Source organism: Rhodofomes roseus, assembly GCF_022264815.1.
Source record: "Rhodofomes roseus strain CIRM-BRFM 1785 chromosome Unknown C8Q71scaffold_62, whole genome shotgun sequence".
Taxonomy (NCBI): domain Eukaryota; kingdom Fungi; phylum Basidiomycota; class Agaricomycetes; order Polyporales; family Fomitopsidaceae; genus Rhodofomes; species Rhodofomes roseus.
Genome location: NW_025953018.1, coordinates 1 through 11,893, shown reverse-complemented (window position 1 = coordinate 11,893; position 11,893 = coordinate 1). Strand labels below are relative to the sequence as shown.

The 11,893-nt window shown below is 57.8% G+C and overlaps 4 protein-coding genes across 4 annotated transcripts; all 4 read left to right on the top strand.

Annotated features, from left to right (window-relative positions):
- The first annotated feature begins 338 nt into the window (after positions 1–338).
- C8Q71DRAFT_518020 (uncharacterized protein) lies at positions 339–2,725 on the top strand. Its single transcript, XM_047919096.1, has 4 exons — positions 339–798; positions 859–1,083; positions 1,469–2,182; positions 2,236–2,725. The coding sequence occupies exons 1-4, from the start codon at positions 562–564 to the stop codon at positions 2,704–2,706; spliced, it is 1,647 nt and encodes a 548-aa protein (XP_047772255.1). The 5' UTR covers positions 339–561; the 3' UTR covers positions 2,707–2,725.
- A 1,281-nt stretch (positions 2,726–4,006) lies between these two features.
- On the top strand, positions 4,007–4,851 carry C8Q71DRAFT_895531 (uncharacterized protein; the record flags this gene model as incomplete). The annotated part of the gene is made up of 3 exons (XM_047928732.1): positions 4,007–4,079; positions 4,162–4,385; positions 4,424–4,851. 3 exons carry the CDS (start codon positions 4,007–4,009, stop codon positions 4,763–4,765), a joined length of 639 nt encoding a protein of 212 aa, XP_047772254.1. The 3' UTR covers positions 4,766–4,851.
- Positions 4,852–4,928: 77 nt separating this feature from the next.
- Positions 4,929–6,242, top strand: C8Q71DRAFT_719228 (uncharacterized protein; the record flags this gene model as incomplete). Its single annotated transcript, XM_047921285.1, is given in 3 exon segments — positions 4,929–5,212; positions 5,225–5,396; positions 5,505–6,242. Coding segments are annotated over 3 exon segments (1,194 nt in total), but the record flags the coding sequence as incomplete, so codon positions are not given.
- Positions 6,243–6,817: 575 nt separating this feature from the next.
- On the top strand, positions 6,818–10,037 carry C8Q71DRAFT_912252 (uncharacterized protein; the record flags this gene model as incomplete). Its single annotated transcript, XM_047929187.1, has 6 exons — positions 6,818–6,849; positions 6,904–7,182; positions 7,237–7,943; positions 8,011–8,679; positions 8,742–9,162; positions 9,214–10,037. The coding sequence occupies exons 2-6, from the start codon at positions 6,954–6,956 to the stop codon at positions 10,035–10,037; spliced, it is 2,850 nt and encodes a 949-aa protein (XP_047772252.1). The 5' UTR covers positions 6,818–6,849; positions 6,904–6,953.
- Positions 10,038–11,893: the final 1,856 nt, after the last annotated feature.

Here is an 11,893-nt window from a genome sequence, read left to right as displayed (position 1 = left end):
TAGACAGTACCCGTTTAAATTGCTTGAAGTGTCCTGTGCTTGCGTCAGTGTCGCATCACGACAGTTGAGACTCATCCATCTTCTCACCTCAACCACAGCCTGTTTCATGTCCATCCGAAGCTGGACAGAACATCGCCGGCTGCCGTACGTTGATCCCCACTCGTGCTGGTGGTCCGGGTGGCTGAGAGCCGGATGGGGTGGGGATGGGAAAGATATCGAGTCAGCGGCTAAACCGTACAAGCGACCTGTGCGGGTTCAACGTGGCTCGCATGTTGGATAAAACTGGTAGTAGACAGGACATCGAATAGAGAGCCCTCGTCGGGGCTGTCCAAAGCGGGCGAGGGGAGAGACAGACGGGGCCTCGTGGAGTCGGAGTTACAGGAAGCTGATTTGGGAGTAGGGGTGGGCGCCTAGTTGGGAGGCTACTCTTTTTCCACTGATCACCGACCATCTTCTGCTTGCTGCCGTCTGCATTGTCCTGCTCACTATCTCCCACCCATTATTCTAACGACGGCTCACGACGACCTGTATTACCACCGGCGATAGTCTCTTTCTGCAGTCATGACCAGTTCTTCCTCCACCCCCGACATCTCCTCCTTGTCGCTCACTTCCCAGCCCTCCCAGCAACGTCTTCATGAATCTTACGAATACGAAGGCAACTCAGGCGGCAATGGCAAGAGCCCGTATCACTTCCAGACCTCCCCGCCCATCCCGGCGCAGTCCCAGTACAGCCCGCTCGGCGGCATGGGCCAGTCCCCGCTCAAGAACAGGCCAGTCCTCCGTGGGGGTCTTCCTTCTGTGCGTTATCGACTACTCATGGCTACATTGCCTGCCGTGATCTGACATGCGTCTGCGTAGCAATGGCTCGACAACGCTAACATGAGCGACAACCGCTCGCTTTCGCCCCACAACAACTCAGATCTATCCTCTTCTGGCGGATCGCCGCCTCCCGGGACGACCATGCAGCCTCCCGTCACGCCCGGCACGCCGAGCTTGGGTGCGGACGACGAGATCATACCCACTGCAATTGTTATCAAGAACATACCTTTCAACGTAAAACGCGAGACGTTGCTTGATATAATCGTACGTCCTTTCCTTGTCGCGAGAATGTGCTAGTGGGCATTCTGGACTACCGGGTGTTGACGACGCTGGATGGTGCTGCCGTGCCCGATGCCTTGTTGGGATGGCCGATGGGCGCAGCGGGCCCGCCCCCTCGACTACGTAAATCGACGGACACGACCCAGCCTGAATCATGGACAGCACACTACTCGCCGAGCCTATGCGAGTCGTGGGGTGTGCTCTCCTAGCTGAGTTGTATAGTCATGTGGCTTATTGTGAGGATGTGACCTTTTCTGCACACTGTAGGCCCTCCTGAAGGGTACGAATCATAGCGATGCTCGTTTGCCCATCGCGCACATTTCTCGCTAGCTCTCTCACCGAGGTCAGACTCTGATAGCGAAACATTTAGGCATCGCTGTCGATCCCCACGCCATACGCGTTCAACTACCACCTCGACCAGTCCGGCCAGTTCCGCGGCCTCGCCTTCGCCAACTTCCGCCAGGCCGTAGATGCAGACCATGTCGTCGCCGCTTTGAACGGGTTCGACGTGCAGGGCCGCAAGCTGCGCGTGGAGTACAAGAAGGTTTTGCAGGCGGGTGAGAAGGAACGGATCGAGCGAGAGAAGGCGATCCGGCGCATGAAGTCCATGCAGCTCGAGAGAGAACAGCAGGCCATCGCGCATCACGCCCAGCAGGCGACGACCCCGTACGACGAGTTCGGTCAGGTGCTGCCGACGCCGTTCACTCCACAACGGTCGTTCTCTGCGTCGAGCGTGTATCAGAGCCAGCAGGCGTTCTCGCCTTCTACGGTCCTGCCACCCATGCCCACGCCTCAACCGTTCAACGTGTCGACCCCGTCGCTCGGTCAGCCCGTCACACCGAGCGGGCTCAAGTCGCCCTCCACGGAGCTCGACCTCAACGACCCGGCGACGCTGGAGATCTATTCGCGCATTCTCCTGTTCAAGGACGATCCGATGCGGGACGAGCTTGCCTTCTCGCGTACGCTTACCCCTAAGCAGCGACGTGTGGTCCATCTCGTTGCACAGAAGCTCGGCGTGTACCACTATTCGGTTGGCGAAGGCGAGGAGCGCTATGCGGTGGTGACGCGGATCGATCCCAATGCGGTATGCCTCTTTCTCCCGCTTCGTGTCACGCAGACGTACTCACGCACCGGCAGGGACAGAACCCTGGCCCGCGCCAGACGCTCTCGCGTGCGCTGTCGTCGTACCTGTCGGCTACATCATCGCAGATGCCGAACGCGCTGCGCGTGAAGAAGTCGATGCCGGACATGAAGTCGCTGCAGTCAGCCGCCTCTGCGCCGCGGCTGACGACACGCGCGTCGAACGGGAACATCCGGGAGGGTTACGCCACGATCGCGTCGCCGTCGCGTCGCTCGCCCGGTGCGTTCGCTGCGCTCTTCGCCAACGGGGGCGCTTTCGGGAACAACGGCATCCCACCTGTGCCGAGCCTGCCGTCGAGCGTGGGGGGCATGAACAGCCCTCTGGAGAGCCCCGGCGGCGTGCTCAGGCAGCCGCGCGGCCCTGGTGTGGGCGGCTTTGAGAGCAGGCGGGAGCGGCGGGAGAGCCAGACGGGCAACGGCGGGCAGGGCGGGTTCGAGGCGCGCTCGCACGAGCCGCTGGAGATCTGAGGAGGACGGGGCGGATGCAGATGAAGCTAAGTGCAAACTACTCTGGGACTGAGGTTCTCGTGCGTTGGGACTCGGTACCGTCGTGACATCGCAACACACCCTCGACACTCTTGTTCTCGTACCCCGTTGTCTTGTTTCCTCGATCTCTTTGATTGTTTATGTGTTCCCCATGCCCCGTTCTTCGCTCGCACTGGCTTGACCATAATTCATCCACTTCCATCTCCTCGTCGCGTAATTGGGGCCGAGTTTCCGTGCCGCGCATGGAGGCTGCGGCTCTTGCATATCTCAGTACCTACTCACACCTCGGTCAACGTCGTCGCTCACGCATTGCCATTTACCCATATGTACGTGCCGCTGTGCTCGCGTCCGCTTTTTGCGCTTCCGCAGTATAGTATTGCCTTGGTTGTATGATGATCACAGAAATAGAGTAAGCTGAAAAACCGTGTATATATTGTTGGATGTGCATGCCGCTCGTTTTGCATCTGCGATGTCCTTGGAACTGGGTCTTCTTGAGCTACGCTGGAACTCATTTGGTAAATATCGACGGCACGGGCATGTAACACAGTACTGAAGTGATGTCAATGGTCTTAAGCACACTGCCAGTGCCTTCCACCCGTCTCGGTCTGACCCACTGGCAATCTTATCAGATTTGATTTAAAACGAATGCTAGCAGGGCGGCGAACACGTAGTAGATCACGCAACCCTCCTTGCCCTAGGGCACTCTCGGAGAGCGCGTTGCGCAGCGGAGGCAGACGAGCGGGCCACTGGTCGCCGTTGGACTGCGTGGATGGTCCTTGGGTTTGAATCGAAGAATAATAGCAGAGCTATATATGTGGCAATGGGAGCTCTCGCCGTAAGTCGAAATGGGAGCATTGAACAGCACCGAACTCAGCGGCGCCACGACACTAAGGGCTATTCACTACACCTGCTATATTGGGAAAATGGGTGTGGCTTCGTGAGACACCCTGCGGACGCTGCATACTACTGCTGCTGCCAGTTCAACTTGTTTCGACTTCAACTGGCCAATTCTCTAAAGATATCAATGGCCCTACCCCAACTTGAAGTCCTGCAACGGGCGACAGCACCGACTACTGCCTTCCCAGAGTCTCTCGTACACTGATTACTAGGGGATACGAACCAAGGCTGGAGGCAATTGGATCGGCGAGAAGATTCCATAGCGTGTTTGTTGACGCTGTTCGTGGTATGTGGCCGGCCTCAGTGTACATGTCTGCAAGTGCACCACTGGGTGTACTACGAGAAATACCAGATGCTACACCGCAACACTGAGCTCAATAGCATCATGTGGTATGAGCGTGATGAACGGGTCGGCGTGCTGTGTGACTGGGACCTTGCGGAAGATCATCGGGGCATAGGTGAGTATAGGACCAATCGTCGTGCTGGCGACAACGCTGCGGTGATTTGGCAGTAGACCGGAAAGAACATTCAGCCACGCAGGCGACGGCGACGGCGAATCCGCCGGCCATTGTCGGGGTGAAGCAACGGAACAGCCCCAAAATCCGGAGGTCGCGGGACCATCGAACACGGTGACAGGGTCCCAGGTCGTAGTCAAGCCAAGGTACCCCGCGGGCACGGCGGTCCTGTTTATGGCAATGGACCTTTTGCGCGAGGGCGACCCACCAATCCACAAGTATCGTCACGACTTTGAGTCATTCCTCTACGTCTACATCTATTTGCGATCACATATAACCCTGACGAGCTCGTTTTCGGCTACATCCAAGAGTGGCAGCATGCCTCGCTCATTACCATCGGAGACAACAAGCGCAAGTTCCTGAAGAAGCCAGCGGTCCGCAGAGCAATCGTGAAACAAGCCCACGATACCCTCAAGCCACTGCTAGACGAAGACAGTCCCCTGACGGCCCTCTTCTATCGCTTCGGCACAGTCGAGGTCATCATGGATTTTATTGAGGATCGTGCAAGTAGTCCTCAGATGGCGAAACTCAACCGGGCCGATATCGAGTCGCTGAAGAAGAAGCGGGAGGACAAGATGTCCTTTAGCACATTCATGACGATGCTGAAGCTTCTCGAGGAGGGTATCTGAGTCCTGACACGTTACAGGTGATATTGGCTTGACTCCATGGAACTTCTGAAGGCACCTATTGTACTGCAGCGAACGGTGACCAAGGGGCATAATACAAGAACCGGTCTCACGCCTTCGAATCTTGCTATCTCCCCTCCTTTGTACTACCCAGCGGGCCTCCTAGGAACAAGATGTAGCGGCACACGCGATCCTTGAATGCCAGGAATTCTGGGACTCCCGTGACAGCATATGCCCACCTGTCCCTCAGCCATTCGATTTCATCAGCCTCATTTATGCACTGGCCCACGAATCAGTCGTACGGCAGGCACCTGACGGACGGCTGAGCGTCCTCCTGAACGGAGACGGCTCGACTGATCCAGGTGCTGCTGATCCTGCCAGCATGGGTAACGTGATCTGCTGGCTACTCGCAGGAGGAGGAGGAACGCAGGCGACACGATCGACCGGAGTGTCCTAGGGCAGGGACTCCTTCCACGCGGCTAGGAACGCGGCGAGCTCTACGCTGCGCGACGCAGTGGAGAAGCAGTATCGCTACATCATAATGAGTTGTCCCCGTGCTTCGGGAACGTTCTCACACCGCATCGACTGCAAGCAGATATGGTCCGAAACGGTGTACATGCTCCCGCCCTTTCTTGTCGCTACGGCGCTGTCACAGATCCGATACAACAACGGCGTCAATGACTCCATGACTCCCGCCTTCCTCATCGAATATGGCCTACAGCAGATCGTCCACGCAGCAAAGGTGCTGCAAGCTCCGAGTGGGGAGTGGTCACACATCTATGACTTCGATGCGCAAGACTTCAAGCGAAAGGCGTGGTGGGGCGTCGGGAACGGCTGGGCGTGCTGCGGCATTGTCAGAGTGCTCGGCATGCTCGTCCGCCCTCAGGCTGCGGAGACGAGCCGAAACAACGTCGACCGGCGGTTTGAGCTCTCTAGGACGATCGCGGGCAACGCAGCGAATATGCCGCTCATCCGACAGTGCGGCTCGATACTCCTGTTGACTCTCCGCGCGTGCTTAAAACACATGCGGCCTGATGGGCTCTTTCACGACATCCTGGATGACCGCTCAACGTTTGTCGAGACGAACCTGCCCCAGATGCTCGCCTACACTATCTTCTGCCTCGCCCTCCTCCGCAGACACGCTTCGGGGTTCCAGTTGTCGGGCCCGTGCTACCTACCGGAGCTCGGCGACGATGAGATGAACGGGTGGCTGCATACGGCGGAGCAGATGCGCAAGGTGGCAGCAGTGGGTAAGAGGGATGGGTGGGGCTTCGCGCGGGACGTTTGTGGGAGCCCCCGTTTCGACAAGGCAGGTACTGTGGCGGAAGGCCAGGCATGGGCGATGATGATGGAGGTTGCGCGAACAGAGTGGCGGCTGGTTCGATCGAGGGTGCCGCCGATAGAGAGCGGCTTGTTTTCGTCGAGCGAGCCTTCAGTGAGATTAGTTCGATATCCCGTCGTCGCGGTAATCGACGTGTAATTCAAGCTAATGCGAGAGCGCGAATGCCGTTGTATTTCCTCAACACACAGTACCAATTGTCCCAGAGACTGCTGACTCCAACCGTGGCCGTCTTGCGTACTACGACACGCTATTTTGAAACTGTCTCAAGGTTGTGGCCGCATGTGCACTTCCCAGCCTATGAGATGCCGTTGAATATGGCATACTGACGCAAGCGTCCTCAATGAGGCAGTCGGACACTCACGCTGAGACAATGCAGCGCTGCCATGGCACTGCAGCCTCACAGATTTGGACATTGCCTATGTCCGGACATGTCGAGGCGCAGATCTGAGATCTATGGCTGAGCCGTTAGACGCCCGAGGTGAGTGGCCAACCCTGGTCCAACCGCCCTGGCCTGCACTCAGCACCGCTTGCGGCGAACAAATCACTCAAGCACCCGCCTGCAAGAACTGGAGCTGCGCCAGGTCTCTGACAGAACGAAGGCATCGAGCAGGCTCTTCGGCGGGGCGGGGACCTAGGTTGCACCTTCCCACGGTGCCATCACTGATCAGTGTGGCTGCTTGCATTGTCTCCCCGATTTGGCAAGCGCTGCTGAACTTGTACGTCCACGTCCACGACGGGCGCCGCGGTGCGTTGTTCTCTGTGACTCACCGGCCACACCGCTGAGTCTGAATTCGGGCAGCCACACTCTAGCACACTCTTCACTCACCACGCATACGCGTGTATATAAACATGGACGCGCCCCAGGTACAATGTGGTCCGTTCCCACTCGCAGGCATCTGGCCACAACTCTCCCTCCGCGCAGAGCCGCCACACCACCCTCGGGCGTTCGTCATCGTCCAGGATAGATCACTAGAGCTTTCTTCACTTCGGCTCTTCGCCCGCTCAACGATGGGTAGTAAACAGTCCGAGTCTGCATTGCCCAGGACACCGTCGAAAGGGAAGGAGAAACAAACAGAGCGTAAGTGAGATATCTTGACCGTACTGATCCTTGCACTCACTGTGTTCATTGCAGCAGAAACGCAGATCACCGCCACGCCGGCTAGAGGCAGTCCTTACCATGTACTTCAGACGGCCACTCGCCCTGGTAACAACATACTCTCGGACGATCACCAGCATTACATTCAGGGCGCATACAAAGACTACACTCACTGGGACGTTGATGTCGAGGACTTTGTTCGTGCGGTATTCGGCTGCCAGTGGACCGACATTGAGGCCTTGCGGGAGCCCTATCGTGACCCATCGAACACGAAGGATATCCCCCCCGAGAAGTACTTTATATCCAAGGTCGAACTCAAGAAATACTGGGAGGGTAACGAGAGGAATGGTTATGAGCCGTTCGCTCGCGCAGGGGACGCGCTTCTGGAGGAGCTATATGGCCCGCATTCGACCGGCAAAGCTCCCGACGAGAGCCTTGTGGCTAGACGTCAAGCCCTCCAGCGGCGATGGGCCAACAACTCTTCGCGCAACGGTCAAGTTATGCGCCCCTGGCCAGCAAGGTTCGAGATCCGGGATGTCAAGGCGGTGGGCAACTTCGGTATTGATGAAAAGCCGGACCTTGCGTACAGCACGACGGCCGGCAGACCCTTCTGGGAGTGGGAGCTGGTTTCGATGGAGTTCAAAATGGAAGGGAAGACGGGTGCGAAACGCAAGGAAATCATAGATTCTCTGAGCGATATACTGCTTCGCTGGGACGAGAAACAGAAGACGTTTGTTGTGGAGGTGTGTTCTCTTTTTGTGCTCTTGCGTGCGAGTCGCGCGACTGGGATCTCATTGACCCCCTCCCCAGATGCCTGATCGTCGTGGCCAGGCAAAGGGGAAATCGTCCAAAGCCGCTCGCGACGATGATGCAGATTACGTTCCTGGGAAGCAGCCCAAGCAGACGAAGAAGAAAGGCCAGTCGTCGACATCGTCGAGCAGCAAGCGAAAGCGAGAAGCCGAAGAGGCTCTGAATACCAAGAGCAAGCGCAGCAAGAACCAGCCCGACTCGGAGTCGCCTTCTGCTGCCTCTGAAGGGTCAAAGATAATCGGCAAACAGGCGCAGGTGGTGAAATACATGAATCAGGTGATGTCCCACAACGTACGCTCGTATACGATCGCATGGCTGGTCGACTCCGGCACGCTGAGGCTCGTCTATGGCGACCGAATGGGAATCATCTTCACGAAGCCGATCGATTTTCTGGACAAGGACGCGAGCTTGCTCTTGCTGATTCTCGCCGCCATGGGGACCGCCGATGTGCACGACCTGGGGATTCACCCGTGCGTCCACTACCCGAAGGATGCGCACGGGCACGACCAGTTCTGTCTGGACAACGGGTATCGAGGCTCGAAGCTTCGACTTGCCGTCGAACTTGACGAGGGGACCGCCGTCGATGTCGAGTTCAATCTCGATGTCAGCGAGAGCAACATGAGGGACATGCACCGGGCGAAGAAGGAGAGAAGAAGACTGCAACGAGCGGTGCGCAGCGAGCGAGCCGGGGAGCCTCGGAGACGGTGGAGGGAGCACTGGAAGACTCGGAGTCGAGCCAACGCCGCACGATCTACACCGAGTTTGGCATGATCGGACGAGGGACGACGGTCATTCCCGTGGTTGCGGCGCCCGGCACGAAGACGGAAGAGCTGTTCGGATCGGAGGCTCTTGTTGCCAAAGTGGCCTGGCCGCACGCTGTCCGGAAGGCGGAGGACGCGATGATCAAGGCCGTTCGCAGACGTCTGGCGGAGAGCAAGCCGAACTACTTGAAGCACATCGTGGACCTCAAGTGTTCGATGACGAAGAGCGGAGACTCGGAAGAGATGCACCTCCCTCGTTTCAAGTTGGGCGTTGTTCCCGGGGCAGATGAGCTACGAGTCTGCCGCATTCTGGTCCTCAAGGAGTACGAGCCCCTGGAGACCATCGGATCCGGAGATAACTTCCGCATCGTGTTCTTTGATGTCGTTCGTGGTACGTGCATAGTGAACATCGAGTCTTAGCTTCGTCTGACTGTGACTACAGCTCATCACTGGGTGTACGAGACGTCGAAGATCCTGCATCGTGATATAAGCCTCAACAACATCATGTGGTATCGACTGCCAGACGGGCGGATCATCGGTGTTCTTTGCGACTGGGACCTTGCGGAAGACCAGAGTACGGGCGACAACAGACCCACTCGTCGTGCTGGTGACGCTGCTGCAGTGATTTGGCCACCAGAACCAGAACCAGCGGCGCAGTCGACGACGAAACCGAGTCTGCCATCCATCGCTGAGGGTGAAGCAACGGAACAGCCCCAAAATCTGGAGGGCGCGGGACAGTCGAACACGGCGACAGAGCCCCAGGCCGTAGTCAAGCCAAGGTACCGCACGGGCACGGGCCCGTTCATGGCATTGGACCTCTTGCGCGTGGGCGATCCACCCATCCATAAGTATCGACACGACCTAGAGTCGTTCTTCTACGGCTATATCTACTTTGCTGCGGCATACAACCCAGACGAGCAGGCCTTCGGCTACATCAAGGATTGGCAGTGTGCTTCCCTCGTCGCCATCGGGGACAACAAACGGAGGTTTCTGGAAGAAGAATCAATTCGTCGCAACGTAATGAAAACCGCCCACGATACTCTGAAGCCGCTGCTGGCCAAAGGCACTCCGCTGATGAACCTTTTGTATCAATTCGGCGACATCGAAACTGATAGGGCCATCATCACGAATGTTGTCAATAACCCCAGGATGACGCTGGAGCGTAAGCGGGCGAAGATTGAGTCGCTGGAGAAGGAGAGGGAGGAAAAGATGTCCTTCAGCATATTCATGGAGATACTGGGGGTTCCCGAGGAGGAGAGTGTGTGAAATGTTACACGTAGCGTTGGCTTCCGCCGGTTGGTATGGACTTGTATGGTTCCTGTTCCTCGCATTGACTCCCCTGGACTCGACTTCCATATTTAAATGATCATATGTGTGTACTTGCATGGATGGGTGCGAACATGAACATCAACGTACGCATCAACGCGAACCAAGGTGAACACGACAGCGATGCCAGGACTCAGCGAAGCCTATGCACAACTACGTCACATGCCAGTTGGAAATCCAAACCCATAATGTCCCACGTAATGTACTATCCTACAGGCACAGTGCATAACGTTTCCCATTATCCTCCTACCCATCCCGTCGCTACTGACGACATCCAGGCCTATTCAAGCTGAACAATCCGGCAAATAGACACAGAAAACCCTAACGTGGAATGACCACTGAACCTCCCCGTCAATGTCGTCAACACGTCTGAACGTCCACCGCCGCATGACACCACACCCAGCCTCGCGCACGCGAACAACCTACTCACCGCGCCACCACGCCCCAAACACACATCACCAAGCCGAGCAACGCACCGCTGACCGCGCCCCGACCGAGCACGCCCGCAGCGCCGCTCGCGACCTGCGCCACGACGGGCGGCTCAACGTACTGGTTCGGGCCCTCGAACCTGCAACACGCCCGACGAGTTGAGGAGCAGGTCCGGCATGAAGACCGCGGGCCGACCGCTCGTGGTAGTCCGTGAGATGGTGCCGTTGCTCCCGACGAGGTATTTCTCGCGCGACATGATCCTGCGAGGGGGTGCTTCAGGTCCGGCTCCGGCTCCGAGGGATGAAACGAGCGGAGGCGTGCTTACTTGTTTGTCGACGTCGATATATCCCAAGGTGTATAAACGGTGACGGTGGCGTGCTTCGGTTAGATCGTCGGAGCAGAGTTAGCTCAACAGAACCGTGCGGCGACCGATATTCGTCAGAATAGTGATGACGTCGCCCTTGCAAAGCTGAGCACACACTGTGACACAGTCGCTCTGCGTGGCCATCTCCATCTGCGGCGACGCCCAGTTGCTCGTGCCGTTCACGACAAAGTTGGGGAACTGATCTCGCCGGGGGTCAGCGTTCCAGAATATGATGCGAAACATACGCCACGACTCCGGGAGAGGGTCAAGCTCGTGCCAATAGACCCGGTGTCCTTTCCGGCGTCGCCACGGTCATCCGACCCGCAAACACAGAGCCTGTACGACGCGGGATGCTTTTTTGAGAGACAGTGAGTAGCAATACCGAACTTGAAGGCATGGAAAGTGTATGTATAGTCCCCATATGTACCACAGCGTCACACAGAGCGTCGGGGATCGCGCGTTGCGCGACGACCAGGCTCGTGAGCGCGAGCGCGAGGCTCCACACCTTCCCGTTCGCGAGCGCGAGCCAGAGGCCCGCCCGCGTCCGCACCCGGGTCAGCATCGGGTGAGCTGGTATCCTTGCGTATGCGCGGCGAGTCCGAAGTCGCACCTCGGCCGAGGTGAGCCAGCGCGGCCATGTGCTCGGGCTGGACGGAAAGTTGGGGAGGACGAAGAGTGTGCACTTAGGGCACAGACTCCGAGACAGAGGAGATCGTGAGCGCGCGCACAACGATTCTGAAGACCCACCTGCCATCACAAGTCCGTCAGTGCGCGCGAGACGGTACGGGATGAGACACGCACTACCAGGCGGTGTGCCCGAGCCTGCTCTGCATGCCAGCAGGTATTCAAACGTATTGCTGATGAGCCCGCACGAGAGCACGGCGGTGTGCACGCCGAGCTCCGCGCACGCATACCACTTGGAGATTGAGAGGAGGAAAAGCCACACCGGGGAAGGCTGGCTCGACGAAGCGAGCGCACCGACGAAGCTGTTTCACGGAGACTC

Bases quoted from the DNA above. Each gene is read 5' to 3' on its own strand.
- C8Q71DRAFT_518020 (XM_047919096.1), top strand. From the start codon at position 562: ATGACCAGTTCTTCCTCCACCCCCGACATCTCCTCCTTGTCGCTCACT. The intron at 1,084-1,468 runs GTACGTCCTTTC...CGAAACATTTAG, and splicing joins AGACGTTGCTTGATATAATC to GCATCGCTGTCGATCCCCAC. The intron at 2,183-2,235 runs GTATGCCTCTTT...ACGCACCGGCAG, and splicing joins CGCGGATCGATCCCAATGCG to GGACAGAACCCTGGCCCGCG.